The sequence below is a fragment of the Entelurus aequoreus genome, linkage group LG16 (assembly GCF_033978785.1).
Source record: "Entelurus aequoreus isolate RoL-2023_Sb linkage group LG16, RoL_Eaeq_v1.1, whole genome shotgun sequence".
Classification (NCBI taxonomy): domain Eukaryota; kingdom Metazoa; phylum Chordata; class Actinopteri; order Syngnathiformes; family Syngnathidae; genus Entelurus; species Entelurus aequoreus.
In genome coordinates, this window is record NC_084746.1 from 1,370,051 (window position 1) to 1,387,120 (window position 17,070).

Consider the following 17,070-nt stretch of genomic DNA (forward strand, 5'->3'; position numbering starts at 1 on the left):
CAACATACTTTTTACTTTTACTCAAGTAAATATTTGGGTGACTACTCCTTACTTTTACTTGAGTAATACATCTCTAAAGTAACAGTACTCTTACTTGAGTACTATTTCTGGCTACTCTACCCACCTCTGACTCTCAGTGCCGGCCTCCACCTGCTAAGTGGATCACCAATTTCCTGATTGACAGGAAGCAGCAGGTATGCAGTAACTGGACAATCAGCACTGATGCCCACCAAGGGTGTGTTCTCTCCCCACTGCTTTTCTTTTCTCCCTCCCAGATCTGGCCCGCCAGCGTTCACAGTCCAGCCCACGGAACATCCCCGAATCAGTAATTGACGACATTAAACTAGTGAACATGTGCTGCCATCAGTTGGAGTGATTCAGTAACTGCCTTTTATGATAACTATCCATAAATTAGCATTCTTAGGACATGGCACTAAAATAAGCATACATTTGATTGTAGAATTTGGGTGGACATGTAGTGCCTGTTCGTTTTGCCAAAATAACAGTTAGCATGCTAGCATGGATGACACCCATGTGACAGTGTCATACAAAACACAAAAGCAGTGAAGTTGTCACGTCGTGTAATTCGTAAATAAAAAGAGAATACAATGATTTGCAAATCCTTTTCAACTTATATTCAATTGAATAGACTGCAAAGACAAGATATTTCATGTTCGAACTGAGAAACTTAATTTTTTTTTGCAAATAATAATTAATTTAGAAATAGATGGCAACAACACATTGCAAAAAAGTTGGCACAGGGGCATTTTTACCACTGTGTTACATGGCCTTTCCTTTTAACAACACTCAGTAAAGGTTTGGGAACTGAGACCAATTCTTGAAGCTTTTCAGGTGGAATTCTTTCCCATTCTTGCTTGATGTACAGCTTAAGTTGTTCAACACTCCGGGGGTCTCCCTTCTGCTATTTTAGGCTTCATAATGCACCACACATTTACAATTGGAGACAGGTCTGGACTACAGGCAGGCCAGTCTAGTACCCGCACTCTTCTACTATGAAGCCACGTTGATGTAACACGTGGCTTGGCATTGTCTTGCTGAAATAAGCAGGGGCGTCCATGGTAACGTTGCTTGGATGGCAACATGAGTTGCCCCAAAAGCTGTATGTACCTTTCAGCATTAATGGTGCCTTCACAGATGTGTAAGTTACCCATGTCTTGGCCACTAATACACCCCCATACCATCACACATGCTGCCTTTTACACTTTGCGCCTAGAACAATCCGGATGGTTCTTTTCCTCTTTGGTCCGGAGGACACGACGTCCACAGTTTCCAAAAACAATTTGAAATGTGGACTCGTCAGACCACAGAACACTTTTCCACTTTGCATCAGTCCATCTTAGATGAGCTCGGGCCCAGCGAAGCCGACGGCGTTTCTGGGTGTTGTTGATAAATGGCCTTGGCTTTGCATAGGAGAATTTTAACTTGCACTTACAGATGTAACGACCAACTGTAGTTACTGACAGTGGTTTTCTTAACTGTTCCTGAGCCCATGTGGTGATATCCTTTACACACTGATGTCGCCTTTTGACGCAGTACAGCCTGAGGGATCAAAGGTCACGAACATTCAAAGTTTATTACGCTTATGTACGTGTATCACGCTGCTTCTGCGGATTCTTCTCTGTCCTTTTGCATCCTGGGAAACACGCCCACCATGATGACGCGACTACTGTAGATCGTGACAAAATGAACCCGTCCGAAGTGTTTCTCGCAAAGGGCCAGAAAAGAAGGATCTTTGAGGACTTGAGAGCTACCGCACGGATGCCGTGGAGTACGCGGAGGATAAGGAAGTTGAGGAAGCTCTCTCTCCCGAGGGTGTGGAGGCACGAAGTTGGCTCATGGCCAAGATTATGGATGCTAAGAGAAAAAGGACGAGGAGATCGCACTCTTGGACATTGTTTTGCCCGGCATCCTGGCCTTTCTGCCGTCCGGTTCTAACCGACGTAGGTGGAGGCCGTGCTCGGCTGCTCCGACACGCCACCCGGACCGGCAGAACCCACAGATTCCTTCACACCCGACCTCATGTGGACAGTTTTTCCCCCTCGCTGCTGCAACCTCAGTGTCCTGACCTGGCCATGACCTACTTCCTTATTTGTTGCAGCAAACGCTTGCTGGGTCGCGGGGCGTAGCCACCCGCCCGCACACCTGATGTTCTTCATCTCCTGACTACTTACACTCTCCAGTCCAAGTAGTCAGCGCCAGTAGATTTCCTAATGTTACGCCCTTCCTGCCGTGTTCATCTGCTCTGCTCCCATCGTCCCCTGTGACTTTGTCTCAGCATTGTTGTGTAGCGTACCATTTACCTCTCACACCTTTTTCCATTGCCTCACACTTTACGTGTGCTCCCTTAGTTGTTTTTGTATTCTCTCCTTTGAGTGCTTTTGTTGTTATTTGTATGTATTGTTCTGCTCTGCATTTGGGGTCCTGCTCCAGCTAAGCCGATCATGACAAATCTACTGGCCAACATGGACCCAGCGGAGAAAAAGCACCTCCGCCCTGTGCTCAATGGCTTTGGCCCAACTCTCAATAAACACGACCAGCTGCTGTGTGATTTTTTTTCCTGCACTCCCTGGCTGCCCACCAATGCCGGCTACCAGGCTTCCCAAAGCCCACCCACACTTGGCTTCTGCTCCCGCTGAGGTCACGGAACAGCTCCTCCCAGCTCAAGATTACGTCTGGAATCCGCTTCCTGGATGGGTAGTGCTGGTAGCGATGCCAGCCTACAGACGAAAGGTGTAACAGCTGGCTCTCAGGTGCAGTCAGAACCATCTGGAGCTGAACCCGCTCAATACTGTGGAGATGACAGTGGACTTCAGGTACCGGTACCAAAATGTATATCGATACTTTTCGATACGTTTCAAAATAAAGGGGACCACAAAAATGTCAATATTGTCTTCATTTGAACAGAAAATCTTATGATACACTCAAAGAACAACTGTAGAAGATTAAAACAAAAATGTAAAAGCATTGAAAACACTGGTCTCTTTTTATTGCACTCAAAGAACAACTTCCAATTTGACATATTACATATAGCCTGCCATAATCTAGGATTAGCTTAAAATAGAATATAAAGCTTTATTGACATTTTATCCAATGTTTCATGATTTATGGTTGCCACTCTTGGACTTAGCTTTAAGAGAAATACAATGATTAGTGAATACTAACAAAATAAATACTATGGCTAAAACTACACATCTAAGACATGTAGCAGGTAAAGCAGGTATTATTTTAAGATAAAACACAAATTAAATTGTAATAATTCCGTAATTTCTCTTGCATTAGTTAACACTGCGTAGGCGGTTTTGACTGCGCTAACACTGGGCAACAAGCTAACCAGCTGTGTGCGTGTCTACGTACCTGTAGGCTAGGATAGGATAGGATAAGATAGGATAGGATAGAATAGGATACACACACAGTCACACAAATATAGGACTTTGGGGGATTGTCCTGCGGGGAGGCATGGCGGGGGGTTGAGGATGCCTCCTATGGGGCTCCAGTCCTCCTGTCTTGTCCCCTGCTCGTCCATCCCTCAATCTTAGCTGCATATTAGACACTTGGGATTTGGAGGGCTCGGCTTGGTTGGGACCCACCAAGACCTTGATGTCCCCCAATTTTAATTGTATTATTAGTTCCCACAAGCATACATATCTCACTCACGCTACAGTACACGCATCAATAGGGACTGGAGGTCGGCTGTAATGGCCGACCTCCTAATTTTAACTACACAGTAGACACTCTGGGGGCCTTGTACACATGCATGTGGGGGGGGTTGGGGTTCAGCGCACCCCTCATTGCCTCGTTGGCCAGCGCGGATTCCGGGGACTGCGTTCTGGTGGCTTGCCAGGCTTTTATTTTTTTTTTTTTTTTTTTTTTTTTATTTATTCATTTAAATCATTTTTATTATTTACTTACTTTATATTATTTTATTTATTTATTTGTATTTGTTATTTTTAATTTAATTTGATTTGTATTTGTATTTTTATTTTTTTTATCACATGTTGATAAAAATATAACATTTACATAATAACAATCAACTACAGGCTTCCCAAATGCTGTAATAAATGAAGCATGATGAGTTGACTTGAAACTGTTTAATGTTGCACTTTTTATATGTAGAAGAAAAGTTTTGTCATTTTATTTAATCTGAGCAACAACTTGAGGCAGTTTAATGTTGATTAACGTGGGCAGAATTATTATAGTGTTCCCAATGTTAAAAGGATAAATCGATTGTTTACTTACGACCAAAAAATTTATATTTCGTTGTTTTCTTACTGTACCGAAAATGAACCAAACTGTGACCTCTAAACCGAGGTACGTACCGAACCAAAATTCTTGTGTACTGTTACACCCCTAATAGATAGAAGACAAAATACAATAACAAAAAATACTAACATCCCTATTGCACACCACTAAAAAAAACATCAGAGTAATCACATAAGTGTGTTGTAAAGTCTTATGGCTGTGGGTAGAAAGGACCTTCTTGCACTGGGGATGTAACAGTCTAATGCTGAAGGAGCTACCCGGGGGCCTCCACAGAGTCATGCATGGGGTGAGAGGGTTTGGACATCATGGATGTCAACTTGGTCAGCATTCTTCTGTCAGCCACCTCCTCAATGCGGTCTAGTGGGCAGCCTAGGACGGAGTCAGCTCTCTTAATCAGTAGACTAAGTCTACTCCTGTCTCTGACTGGACAACTACAGTCTGTAGCAGGGACATTGAGCTACTGCCGGTCAACTATGTAGCAGGGACATTGAGCTACTGGCAGTCAGCGTTAGACCTTATTACGTCCGCAGGGAGTTTTCATATGTAATTGTGATAACTATTTACATCCCGCCCTCGGCTGACGCTGCTGCAGATGACGATGTCACAGCTGCAATCAAAGCACCCACAAGCCCTTCTCCTTATCTCTGGTGACTTTTATCATGTCACTCTTTCTGCCACCCTGCCCACCTTCACTCAGTATGTGAAGTGCCACACAAAAGACAGTAAAACCTTGGACTTGCTGTATGCTAATGGTAAGGGCGCACACACAGCCACCCTACTGCCATATCTTGGACGCAACCTTGTTTATCTTCTGCCACACTACATCCCACAGGGGTGAAAAACAGCCACCACAAAGGAGAAGTGAGATGACGTGGACAGAGGAGGCATGTGAGCAGTTGAGGGACTGTTTTGACACCACAGTCTGGGATGTACTCTGCAGCCCACATGGAGAGGACATCAACAGTTGGACTGAGTGCCTCACAGAATATATAAACTTCTGTGTGGAAAACACCGTGCCGTCCAAGATGGTCCCGTGTTTTCCCAACAATAAACCCTGGGTTACCACTGAGCTGAAGGCCGTACTAAAGGACAAGGAGAGGGCTTTCACCTCAGGAAACAAGGACGAGCTGAGAAGAGTCCAGTGGGATCTTAAATATAAGGTCAGGAGGTGTAAGAAGGACTACAAACAAAAACTGGAACAACGGCTGGAGCAAAAAAAAAACATCCGTGAATTACAGCTAATTGCGTCATTAAGTATGAGAAGCCGTGAGAGGTCTGGCTATACTTTGTAAAATACATTGGAAAGTTGGCGCCCTCTAGACATACTGTATGTGTGAATGTTGCAAACAGCCCCTTTCAGTTACCACTAGATCAGGGGTGTCAAAGTCAAAGCCCGCGGGCCAGATCTGGATGAATGATCTATGGCCCCCGGCATGATATTTTTTGGGGTCCTACTTTTTTGTAACCGTTTTGAAAACAAATGATAAATGTATGTTATATCTGTGTTTTGGAAAAAGGTTGCCATAAACGTTAATTAATTTTTTTAAAATAATACAACAAAAAAAAAACATTTTATGCATATGTAAATGTATTCAGTTCTAAACATTCATTCACTTTCTTCTTTCCTTCATGGATCTAAACTTTACTGCTGCTGGTAGTTTTTTCCATATTTTTATCGTAATATTTTCAGAATGTGTTTGTTCTATTTTTAGCCAAAGTAAGACAAAGAAAACAATCTGAAGTTGTCTTTATTTTTTTTTTGTTTTAATGTCATGATTCTAATAGTCCGGCCCGCCTGTGCACAGATTTTCCTCCTTGTGGCCCCTGAGCTAAAATGACTTTGACAGCCCTGCACTAGACGAAGCCTCTCAGTATGAGAATCACTGCCTTACATCATTGAGACAATAATACATTACTGTAGCTTCAGAACATTTACAAAATCATGTTTTACAATGCTGACATGTAAAAATAATACTGTACATGGTTGTTCAAGTGATAATATACCGTATTTTCCGCACTATAAGGTGCACCGGATTATAAGGTGCACCTTCAATGAATGGCCTATTTTAAAAAGTTGTTCATATATAAGGCGCACCGCATTATAAGGCGCATGGAATAGACGCTACAGTAGAAGCTGGGGCTACGTTATGCATCCCGTAGTTGCGAGACCTGTTGTGGCTCAATATCGGTCCATATATAAGGTGCACAGGATTATAAGGCGCACTGTCAGCTTTTGAGAAAATTGGAGGTTTTTAGGTGCGCCTTATAGTGCGGAAAATACGGTAATTAAAATAGATTATAATATTTGTACTTATTTTTTAAAAAGTGGGAATGATTGTGTTTTTGCATGTTTTTTTTAAAACACATGGGACTACTAATTCTTATTGTCTACAAAACAATGTAAAATTGTAGCAAAAATAAAGCACACTAACAATAACTCAAGATTTGGTTCGCGTGTTCGCTTCTTTTTGCTAACATTTGTAATAAAGTGCGGCCGTCGGGTAATGACAGAGCCATTCTTCAAATGAAACTTCATTTTCACTTCTTTTTAAATATTTAAGTCATACGAAGGCCCGGAGGCCACAGACGTACTTAAGAGACAAAGTCATGGTTTATTTTTCATTCTTTGGCTGAAAATGTGCATTGTTTCTTCCATCCTGTGCTCTACATTTGGCTCATATACAGTCCAGAGAGGAGCAGAGTATTATAGGGTTCTAAATAATAAACACGTTTGCTTAAGTACAGAAAAAGAGAACATTTTGGTGATCTAACAATTGAACCACCAGAGCTTTAAAAGTCCCCCCGGCTGCCTAATTAATCAATGCATTTAGCGGCTTTGCTCTGCACAAACAATCACAGGAGAGGCTGAAAAGAGTAATGGCTTCCGATGGCATGTTTCAGATCAATAAAGAGACAGACTTAATAAATGACACTTAAATATCCATTTGGCCCTTCTTCAATAATTCATCCTTGCTTTTTGTGCCTGTCACTAAATGCAAGTTAATAGAGGCCTTGATTTCCCTCGGGCTTTGCCAACACAGCCAAATAAATGAAAGTTCCACAGTGGCGTCGTGCACGTGACGTACGTGTCAGGCTTGGCTGAGCTTGTCTATGCTGACAGATAAATATGTCACTTCATAATGTATCAGGGAGGGCGAGGGAATCAAGACAACAAAGAAAGATGGAGCATTTATGCATGAATAACAAGCATAACCAGCTGCTTTTAACTCAGGTAATGAATGACAGGAGGGGAAAACAATCAAACGCCAAACAATGTAAACCAGCAGTCCCCAAACTACGGCCCGCGGGCCGGATACGGACCCTCAAGCGTCCAAAATCCGGCCCGCGGAAAGTCGCAAGTTAAAAAAAAAAAAAAAAAAAAGTTTTTTGTTTTTTTTGTTGTAATTTGAGTGCGCTCTTTAAATCAATTAGTGTGCGAGGAATATATTTGTATGAATACATATATATATATATATATAGACATATATATATAGACATATATACATATATACACAGGTACATAGACATACATATATACACACACATATATACACATTTACATATACATATATACACACACACATTTACATATACATATATATTAGGGATGTCCGATAATGGCTTTTTGCCGATATCCGATATTCCGATATTGTCCAACTCTTTAATTACCGATACCGATATCAACCGATATATACAGTCGTGGAATTAACACATTATTATGCCTAATTTGGACAACCAGGTATGGTGAAGATAAGGTGCTTAAAAAAAAAAAATTAATAAAATAAAATAAGATAAATAAATTAAAAACATTTTCTTGAATAAAAAAGAAAGTAAAAAAAATATAAAAACAGTTACATAGAAACTAGTAATTAATGAAAATTAGTAAAATGAAGTGTTAAAGGTTAGTACTATTAGTGGAGCAGCAGCACGCACAATCATGTGTGCTTACGGACTGTATCCCTTGCACTGTATTGATATATATTGATATATAATGTAGGAAGCAGAATATTAATAACAGAAAGAAACAACCCTTTTGTGTGAATGAGTGTAAATGAGTGTAAAAAACAAAAAAAAAACACAAAAAAAACAACTTTACCGATAATAAAAAAAACGATACCAATAATTTCCGATATTACATTTTAACGCATTTATCGGCCGATAATATCGGCAGGCCGATATTATCGGACATCTCTAATATATATATATATATATACAGCGCGGCCCCCAGTCAGATTGTTTTACCCCAATGCGGCCCCGCAGTCAAAAAGTTTGGGGACCCCTGATGTAAACGATGGTCAATTAGTCATATAACTTTTACACTTTCATTCAAAACTGCAATTATTGTTGTATTCACAAACTACAATTAGAACACATTGAAACTTAAACAAATACTTCTACAAAATCATTAAATCAGAAGAATAAAATTGAACAAAACACAATTTTAGTCACAATATTAAAAGAAAAATAGTAATAATATGAGGAAAAATAGGCGATGAAGATTACTAAAGTTGAAGATCTTGAGCTGCCAACACTATAATGCGAGTTATAACAAATATGTCATATAATAAGACATTAGGAATTATACAAACGGCAACAATGTTACTTCTTACACTATTATCACTTAGTGGAAGTCGTAAGTACACAGAAAAAAAAAGTGCACTTAGGCAAGGCAACTTTATTTGTAGAGCACTTTTCATACACAAGGCAGACTCAAAGTGCTTCACAGACAACAAAGTGAGATGAAAGAAAATTAAAGCAAAATTAAAATGCAGACAATAAAAATAAAAACAGTGCGGACGTTAAAAGCTAAAAGATTAAAAGATTTAGCTGAAAGCTAAGGTGAACATCAAAGTCTTCAGTCTAGTTTTAAAAGTAGTCAGAGTTGGGGAAAGTCTGACATCTTCAGGAAGTTTATTCCAGCTATTTGTTGCATAGTGACTGAATGATGCTCTCCCTTGATTGGACTTTACTCTGGGAACCACTAACAGATTGCTCTCAGAAGATCTTAGTGATCTAGAGCAGTGGTCTCCAACCACCGGGCCGCACAAGAATTTTTAAAAAAATTTAAAAAAAAAATATATATATATATATATATATATATATATATTTTAAATCAACATAAAAAACACAATATATACATTATATATCAATATAGATCAATACAGTCTGCAGGGACACAGTCCGTAAGCACACATGATTGTATTTATTTATGTAAAAAAAAAAAAAAAAATTTTTTTAAACCCCCCCCACCCCCAGTGTTTCCCATAAACTGCCAAGATACCTGTGGCGGTGGGGGCGTGGCTATGGGCGTGACAATGGGCGTGGCCACTATGACATCGAGTAATTTGCATAATTTACTACAATGATATGATTTTCTCTATAAAGGCTCAATAAATGTATACTTACTAATTAATAATAACAGTTTTGTTTTAAACGTCCATCCATCCATTTTACAATATAATTACAACACTTTATGTACATATTTATATACAGATTTGAACAATAAGTTATTCACTGAAATATATTTATTAATTGTGGTTCTTACAAAAAATATATCTTATAAAATTTAAAAGCTAAAATGTCTCTTAAAGCTCTGCCCCTTTAATTAGTGCATACTAAATAATTTAACTTTAGCCTACTACTACAACCATATTATTTACCAGCAACATAAAGTGAAACAGAGGCACAGTCAGTAACAAATAAACAGAAAACAGTAGTGGTCAAATACAAATAAGGCAACAAGAGAAGTATCCTACACTTCTCTTTTGTAAAGTAAATGTGAACAGTCGATACGGGCATCTACATCAACTATATGATTTGCCTGAGAAGCTGGACAGGACAAAAAAAAGAAAAAAAAAAGTTATTTTTTAAAAAAAAATTTATTTGTGGTGGACGTAATTCTTTCGTGGCGGGCCGCTACAAATAAATGAATGTGTGGGAAACACTGGGAGCACATCAGTGATATACTTGGGCCCTAGACCATGTAGTGATTTATATGTGAGCAGATCAATTCCCTGATGTACAGGGAGCCAATGTAAGGATTTAAGAATTGCTGTAATGTGCTCACATTTTGTGGTCTTTGTTAGAACTCTAGCAGCAGCGTTCTGAACAAGCTGCAGCTGCCTGACAGCTATTTTGGGAAGACCTGCAAGGAGACCATTACAATAGTCTAGCCTACTGGTAATAAAGGCATGTACAAGTTACCACTACTTACCACTATTACCCAGTAGAGAGCGTAAACACACAATAACTTACTATTACCCAGTAGAGGTATGTACTTACTACTATTACCTAAAAGCTGTACTATGTACAAATGAACACAAATGTACTTGCTACTATTACCCAGTTGAGGTACTAAGCACACATGAACGCATGTGTACTTACTGTTACCCAGTAGAGGTACTAAGTACACAGTAACACATGTGTACTGGCTACTATTACCCAGTTGAGTTACTAAGTACACAGGAACACGTGTACTTAGTATTGTTACCCAGTAGACATAGTAAGTTCACAGTAACACATTACCCAGTAGAAGTAGTAAGTGCAAAGATTCACATGTGTACTCACACCTATCACCCATTAGGAGTAGTAAGTACACAGGATCATATGTGCACTTACCCAGTACAGGTACTAAGCACCAAGTAACACATGTGTACTTACTCCTATTAACCAGTAGGAGTAGTAAGTACACAGGGAATACATATGCATTTACTACTATTACCCAGTAGGAGGACTACGTACACAGAAACACATGTACTTATGCAAGTATTATCCAAGAGGAGTAGTGATTACTGCTAGTATAACCCAGTAGAAGTAGTAAGTACACACTTGTACAAAGCTAACAGAGGCAGAGAGATGGAAATGATTGTAACAGGAATGAAAAAAAGAGTCATCAGCATATATAAAGAATGTCACTCACACAAATAAATAAATATCACATTTTCAAAAGTCATTTAATTCAGGGGAGTCATGATGGACAATAATTGAGAAGCCCCCCTCTACTTCAAAGAACTACTCACCCCCAAAATCCTCCACACCACACCTCCGCTCCGGACAGGCTAACCTCCTCCAACCTCCGAGGACAAAGCTACGAACAATGGGAGACCGGGCTTTCTGCTCTGCCGCTCCCAGTCTGTGCAACGCTCTCCCTGACCACCTGAGGGCACCACAGACTGTGGATGCTTTTAAAAAAGGCTTAAAAACCCTTATTTTTAAAAACAATTTTTTTTAGATATGTGCAAACTAGTTTTAGCTATTTTGCTGTTCTACTTTTTATTTTTTTTATATCTTTATATTTTTTATTGTTGTTTTTTTAATACACTTTAGCACTTTGAGGTTGTTTACTCAATGTAAAGTTATTTTTTTACAAATAAAATCTATTATTATTATTATTAATAATAATTGAGAAACACTGCATTATTATGTGTTTTTTCAATGTCAGTATTTTTTTTTTATGTCAAAAATGTATTTTTTAATGGAGTCTTTATCAGTGCGAATATTGTTACCTCTTGTTTTTTCCTATTACTATTTTTCCCACAACACTGCGGCTTTTGCATTTTCCCTATCGATCCATCCATCTTGTACTTGGTGTTTGTTTTTTTTCATCATAAGATGAACCATCGACATTAAATTTCTCCAAACTTTACAAAATGTTGTCCCATATTTTTCAGTGTGTCCCTAATAATGTGGCCCTGGCAAAGTGATGTCATCAGGCCTTACCTCTGGGATGTCTTCTTGTACTTGCGCCTGGCAGAGATAAACACAGAGTTATATTTGGATGGATACAAATAAAAGTGTAACAAATGCAAAGTACTTCTTCCCAGAAAGGTAGAAGAGTTACGGATACAAAGGCGATTTATTGTGATGAATGTATTGCTATTACATAAATGGGATCAGCCATAACGTAAACAGTCAAGTGAACCACAGTACAATTACTTAAGTAGATGATGTAAGAAGAAATAGTGAGAACATAAAACATGAGCATTCTATTGCACACAACCACTCCACTCTCTGACATCCGACACGCATGTATTGTGTAGAGGGAGCCCACGCAACCAACACACGCCTACTATCACTTTTGCTGACATTCGGCCTGAAACACACCCACACCTGCAGAGCCCGCTGCTAAAAAAGCTCATTTCAAACACACACACACACACACACATAAACACACGCACGCACACACACACACACTGGGACTTATTACCTCCCTGCTTGGCACTCAGCATCAAGGGTTGGAATTGGGGGTTAAACCACTAAAAATGATTCCCGGGCGCGGCCACCGCTGCGGTTTACTGCTCCCCTCACCTCCCAGGGGGTGATCAAGGGTGATGGTTCAAATGCAGAGAATAATTTCGCCACACCTAGTGTGTGTGTGTGTGTGTGTGTGTGTGTGTGTGTGTGTGTGTGTGTGACAATCATTGGTACTTTAACTTTAACACACACACACACACACACACACACATTTTTGTATTCCTTACCTTCTTGAGACCTGAGAAAAATGCCTACCTCTTTAGGACCACCCTTTCTAGATATATAAAGAGTTGTATTTACAACATTAATAATATATAAATACTATGCAAATATAAAAAAGGTAAGCTTTTAGTCAATTGTATTTTATTTTTTATTTTTTAGTAATTGGTTTTTAATCTTCATTATTCACTTTAAGTTATTACATTATGTCTCCATATACATTTGTATTTATATATTTTTATTAATTTTAGCCAAAGGGGGCACATTTCAATTTCTTACACACACTTGTTATTTCATATGTTGACCAGAGGGGGGAGCACTTTTAAAAGCGACACACAGTCAATTTGAAAAATCCCTCCTTTTTGGGACCACCCTCATTTTGATAGATTTCACCACCAGGGGTGCAAATGAGACCTCAATTTTTTTGTTTTTTGTAATGTGTTTAAGGCCGAAGACAAAGGAGTCAGGGACCACAGATGGCCCCTGTGCCGCACTTTGGGCAACCCAGCTGTAGAAACTAACTGTTAATGGCCACCATAGTCTTAGTACCGTAGCGTATATGTTCATCCTATGGTCACATTTGGGTTGTCTTACGTCAGCACCAGAAGTGGTCAAATCAGCTGTTCACCTGGTGGGTTTTTTTCCGGGATGGACAGAGAAGTCTTTCTTTAGCTGTCGTCTTTTTGTATCATACATTGCTGCCTTTGCACCTGTCAGTGTTTACTTTTGTATGCACATGAAATCAACAAAAAATCCTGACTTTGGAGCAATGTTCACAGACTCTAGTATTTGGCTCTCTATTAGATGCAATGGCTTTCCGTATTGGGACCATGATTTCGGTCCTAACTTGTTCACCGGTCCTCATATGGAAGCTACTTTTCCTTGTTGATGTCTCAAGAAGGGTAGAAATACAAGAACACACACACACGCACACACTAAAGGCCCTTACCCCCAAGTGGTATTCAACTTTAGATTGACAACATGCAGGCGGGGATTGAAATTGCACTCAGGCCGAATTCTCAGCACTTAGCTTGATTTGTTTCTCAATCGTTCTTTGTACCGCCTGGACCGCCGCCTTTGGCTGCACGGTTAAGAGCGTAGTCGATACAAAAAAATAAAAAAATAAAATCAATCATGTGAGCGCCACCGTGTGACTGAAACACATGACGTGGAAACACCTGTCAGGTTTATGTCGACCAAGCTTGTTTAAGATTCCTGATTAAATAGATAAACAGGAAGTGGCAGTTATGATCGTCCCCTGCTTCCTTACTTCCTCTCCTTTCCTTCACCTCTCCTACCCCCATTGAGCTGACTTGTGTGTCAACAAAACAGTGTCGTATGATTGGATCACTTCGTATAATAATAAGGGCGTGGGTTGAAATCCTACGGATGACTGACTTACACCCGTCATGTTACCAGTTTATGTTTCTCCATATATTATTATTTGAAACCAAGTGGAGGAGTTCAAGTACCTGGGAGTCTTGTTCACGAGTGAGGGAAGAGTGGATGGTGAGATGGCCAGGCGGATCGGTGCGGCGTCTTCAGTAATGCAGACGCTGTATCGATCCGTTGTGGTGAAGAAGGAGCTGAGCCGGAAGGCAAAGCTCTCAATTTACCGGTCGATCTACGTTCCCATCCTCATCTATGGTCATCAATCAATCAATGTTTATTTATATAGCCCTAAATCACAAGTGTCTCAAAGGGCTGTACAAGCCACAACGACATCCTCGGTACAGAGCCCACATACGGGCAAGGAAAAACTCACCCCAGTGGGACGTCAATGTGAATGACTATGAGAAACCTTGGAGAGGACCGCATATGTGAGTAACCCCCCCCCCTAGGGGAGACCGAAAGCAATGGATGTGGAGTGGGTCTGACATAATATTGTGAAAGTCCAACACATCAGCGAGAGTCCAGTCCATAGTGGGGCCAGCAGGAACCATCCCGAGCGGAGACGGGTCAGCAGCGTAGAGATGTCCCCATCCGATGGACAGGCTAGCGGTCCACCCCGGGTTGGGAGCAGAGTAGAAAAGAAAAGAAAAGAAAAGAAACGGCAGATCAACTGGTCTAAAAAGGGAGTCTATTGAAAGGCTAGAGTATACAAATGAGTTTTAAGATGAGACTTAAATGCTTCTACTGAGGTAGCATCTCTAACTTTTACCGGGAGGGCATTCCATAGTATTGGAGCCCGAATAGAAAACGCTCTCTAGCCCGCAGACTTTTTTTTGGCTCTGGGAATCACTAATAAGCCGGAGTTATGAGCTTTGGGTTGTGACCGAAAGGACAAGATCACGGGTACAAGCGGCCCAAATGAGTTTCCTCCGCCGGGTGGCGGGTCTCTCCCTTAGAGATAGGGTGAGAAGCTCTGCCATCCGGGGGGAGCTCAAAGTAAAGCCGCTGCTCCTCCACATGGAGAGGAGCCAGATGAGGTGGTTCGGGCATCTGGTCAGGATGCCACTCGAACACCTCCCTAGGGAGGTGTTTAGGGCACGTCCGACCGGTAGGAGGCCACGGGGAAGACCCAGGACACGTTGGGAAGACTATGTCTCCCGGCTGGCCTGGGAACGCCTCGGGATCCCCCAGGAGGAGCTGGACCAAGTGGCTGGGGAGAGGGAAGTCTGGGCTTCCCAACCTCGGATAAGCGGAAGAAAATGGATGGATGGATGGATGATCTACTATGTCCCTCACTTTTGCTAGCTCAACTTTTGAAAGTTGAGGTGCTTAGGAAAGAAAAAGCTACTTCTTAACTAATACGATCAGTAGGGATGTCCCAATCCGATATTGAGGGTGACTTGTTTATGGAAAGCCTCTGGAATCTGTGCTCCCATGCAAAGAAAATAAGGGTCAATTTGTCATGCTGTCTGCGTCTTGATCAGTGAATGTCACCGCACGTTACGCTGCATAATTGACCGCCACAGAGCAAATTCAAGAACTGTCCAAAGCGAATGCGCTGGCTGTCTATCTACGGGTGATTGGTGTGCCTTGTGGGATACTTCATGCTGGGACACGTGCGCCATTCCCGCCACCGCCATACAACTCTTGAAAGATAAGCTGACAGCGCATACAGTAAATGTCACCACGCGGCTATACTATACTATCCACACGGCACGCGGGGTCAACCCTCGCCTCGCTGATACTGTCAATATTTGTGGCTACGACAGTCATCCGCAGGAATGTGATCTCCTTCAAGAGCGCCTGAAGGAGGCCCAAGCAACGTGGCATGATTGTCATCGGGCCGACTGTCCATCAAATATACAGGCAGGACGGACGGTTATGACGGAGTTCATGACAGTGACAAAATGTAAGCGACGCCGAAGTCTGCCAGGAAAGTCCATTTGGCAGCAGGATGAAAGATGGCGGTCATTCAAGGGGAGGTAAAAAGAAAAAAGAAAAAAGAAAAATGTAAAGAAGGAAACAGATTGATAGCATGATACGTCGACTGTAGCAAATACACTCCCGTCCTCGCGGGGGGGAGAATGACGCAAGCAAAAGTGCATAAAAGATAATTGCCACTTCATCTCGGGTTGTACGAGCGAGGCGCTTGGTTCTGGGAGCGAGGAGAGGTCAGGGAAGTGATGATTGGTTGGCACATGCGAGGAGCCCCTTTTGAAAGGCACGGGCACTTTAAAATAGCCAGTAAAAATGTCAAAGCTCTGAGGTCCTCCTTTTTAACGCGCGACTAAAAAGAGAATTGGCAAGAATGAGGAGGAAACGACGACGGAGGGCAAAGTAATCCCCGTAAACTTCCCCGTTGTTCCACGACAATGAAAATGTAACCATTAACGTCGTTATTGATAAACCGCTGTAAAATTTCCAGCGGCTAGTATTACTGTTCAAATGTCACTGATCGTAACACAATGATTAATCACCAAAATTGCGGTACAGTGATAGTTTTAATTTCCTGGAGAAGCAGTTAGCATGCTAATCGCTGGCTAGCTTAAATGCTAACATTAAAGTACCAGTCAAGTGGAAAAACAAGCTGCCTCTATATTGAAGCTATTATTAAGTTCAAGTTCAAGTCAGAGGTGGGTAGTAACACGCTACATTTACTCCGTTACATCTGCTTGAGTAACTTTTGGGATAAATTGTACTTCTAAGAGTAGTTTTAATGCAACATACTTTTACTTGAGTATATTTATAGAGAAGAAACGCTACTTGTACTCCTTTGCTATGAATCACTGTCAAATGTACATCGTGTGGGGACATGTATTAACGCACTGCAGCCTCATAGACAGACAGAGATATACACACACACACACACACACACACACACACACACACACACACACACACACACACACACACACACACACACAC

The 17,070-nt window shown here is 41.1% G+C and overlaps 1 protein-coding gene across 7 annotated transcripts in view; it reads right to left on the reverse strand.

The window, feature by feature from the left end:
• Positions 1–17,070, reverse strand: part of pde1cb (phosphodiesterase 1C, calmodulin-dependent b) — a 264,072-nt gene that overhangs the window by 116,748 nt on the left and 130,254 nt on the right. For 3 of the 7 annotated variants that reach the window (XM_062023722.1, XM_062023724.1, XM_062023726.1), the window contains one exon: positions 12,001–12,027. The exons of the other annotated variants lie outside the window; for them this stretch is intronic. In XM_062023722.1, the coding sequence (XP_061879706.1) occupies positions 12,001–12,027 (27 nt within the window). The remainder of the gene's footprint in view (positions 1–12,000; positions 12,028–17,070) is intronic. 7 annotated transcript variants of the gene reach the window in all.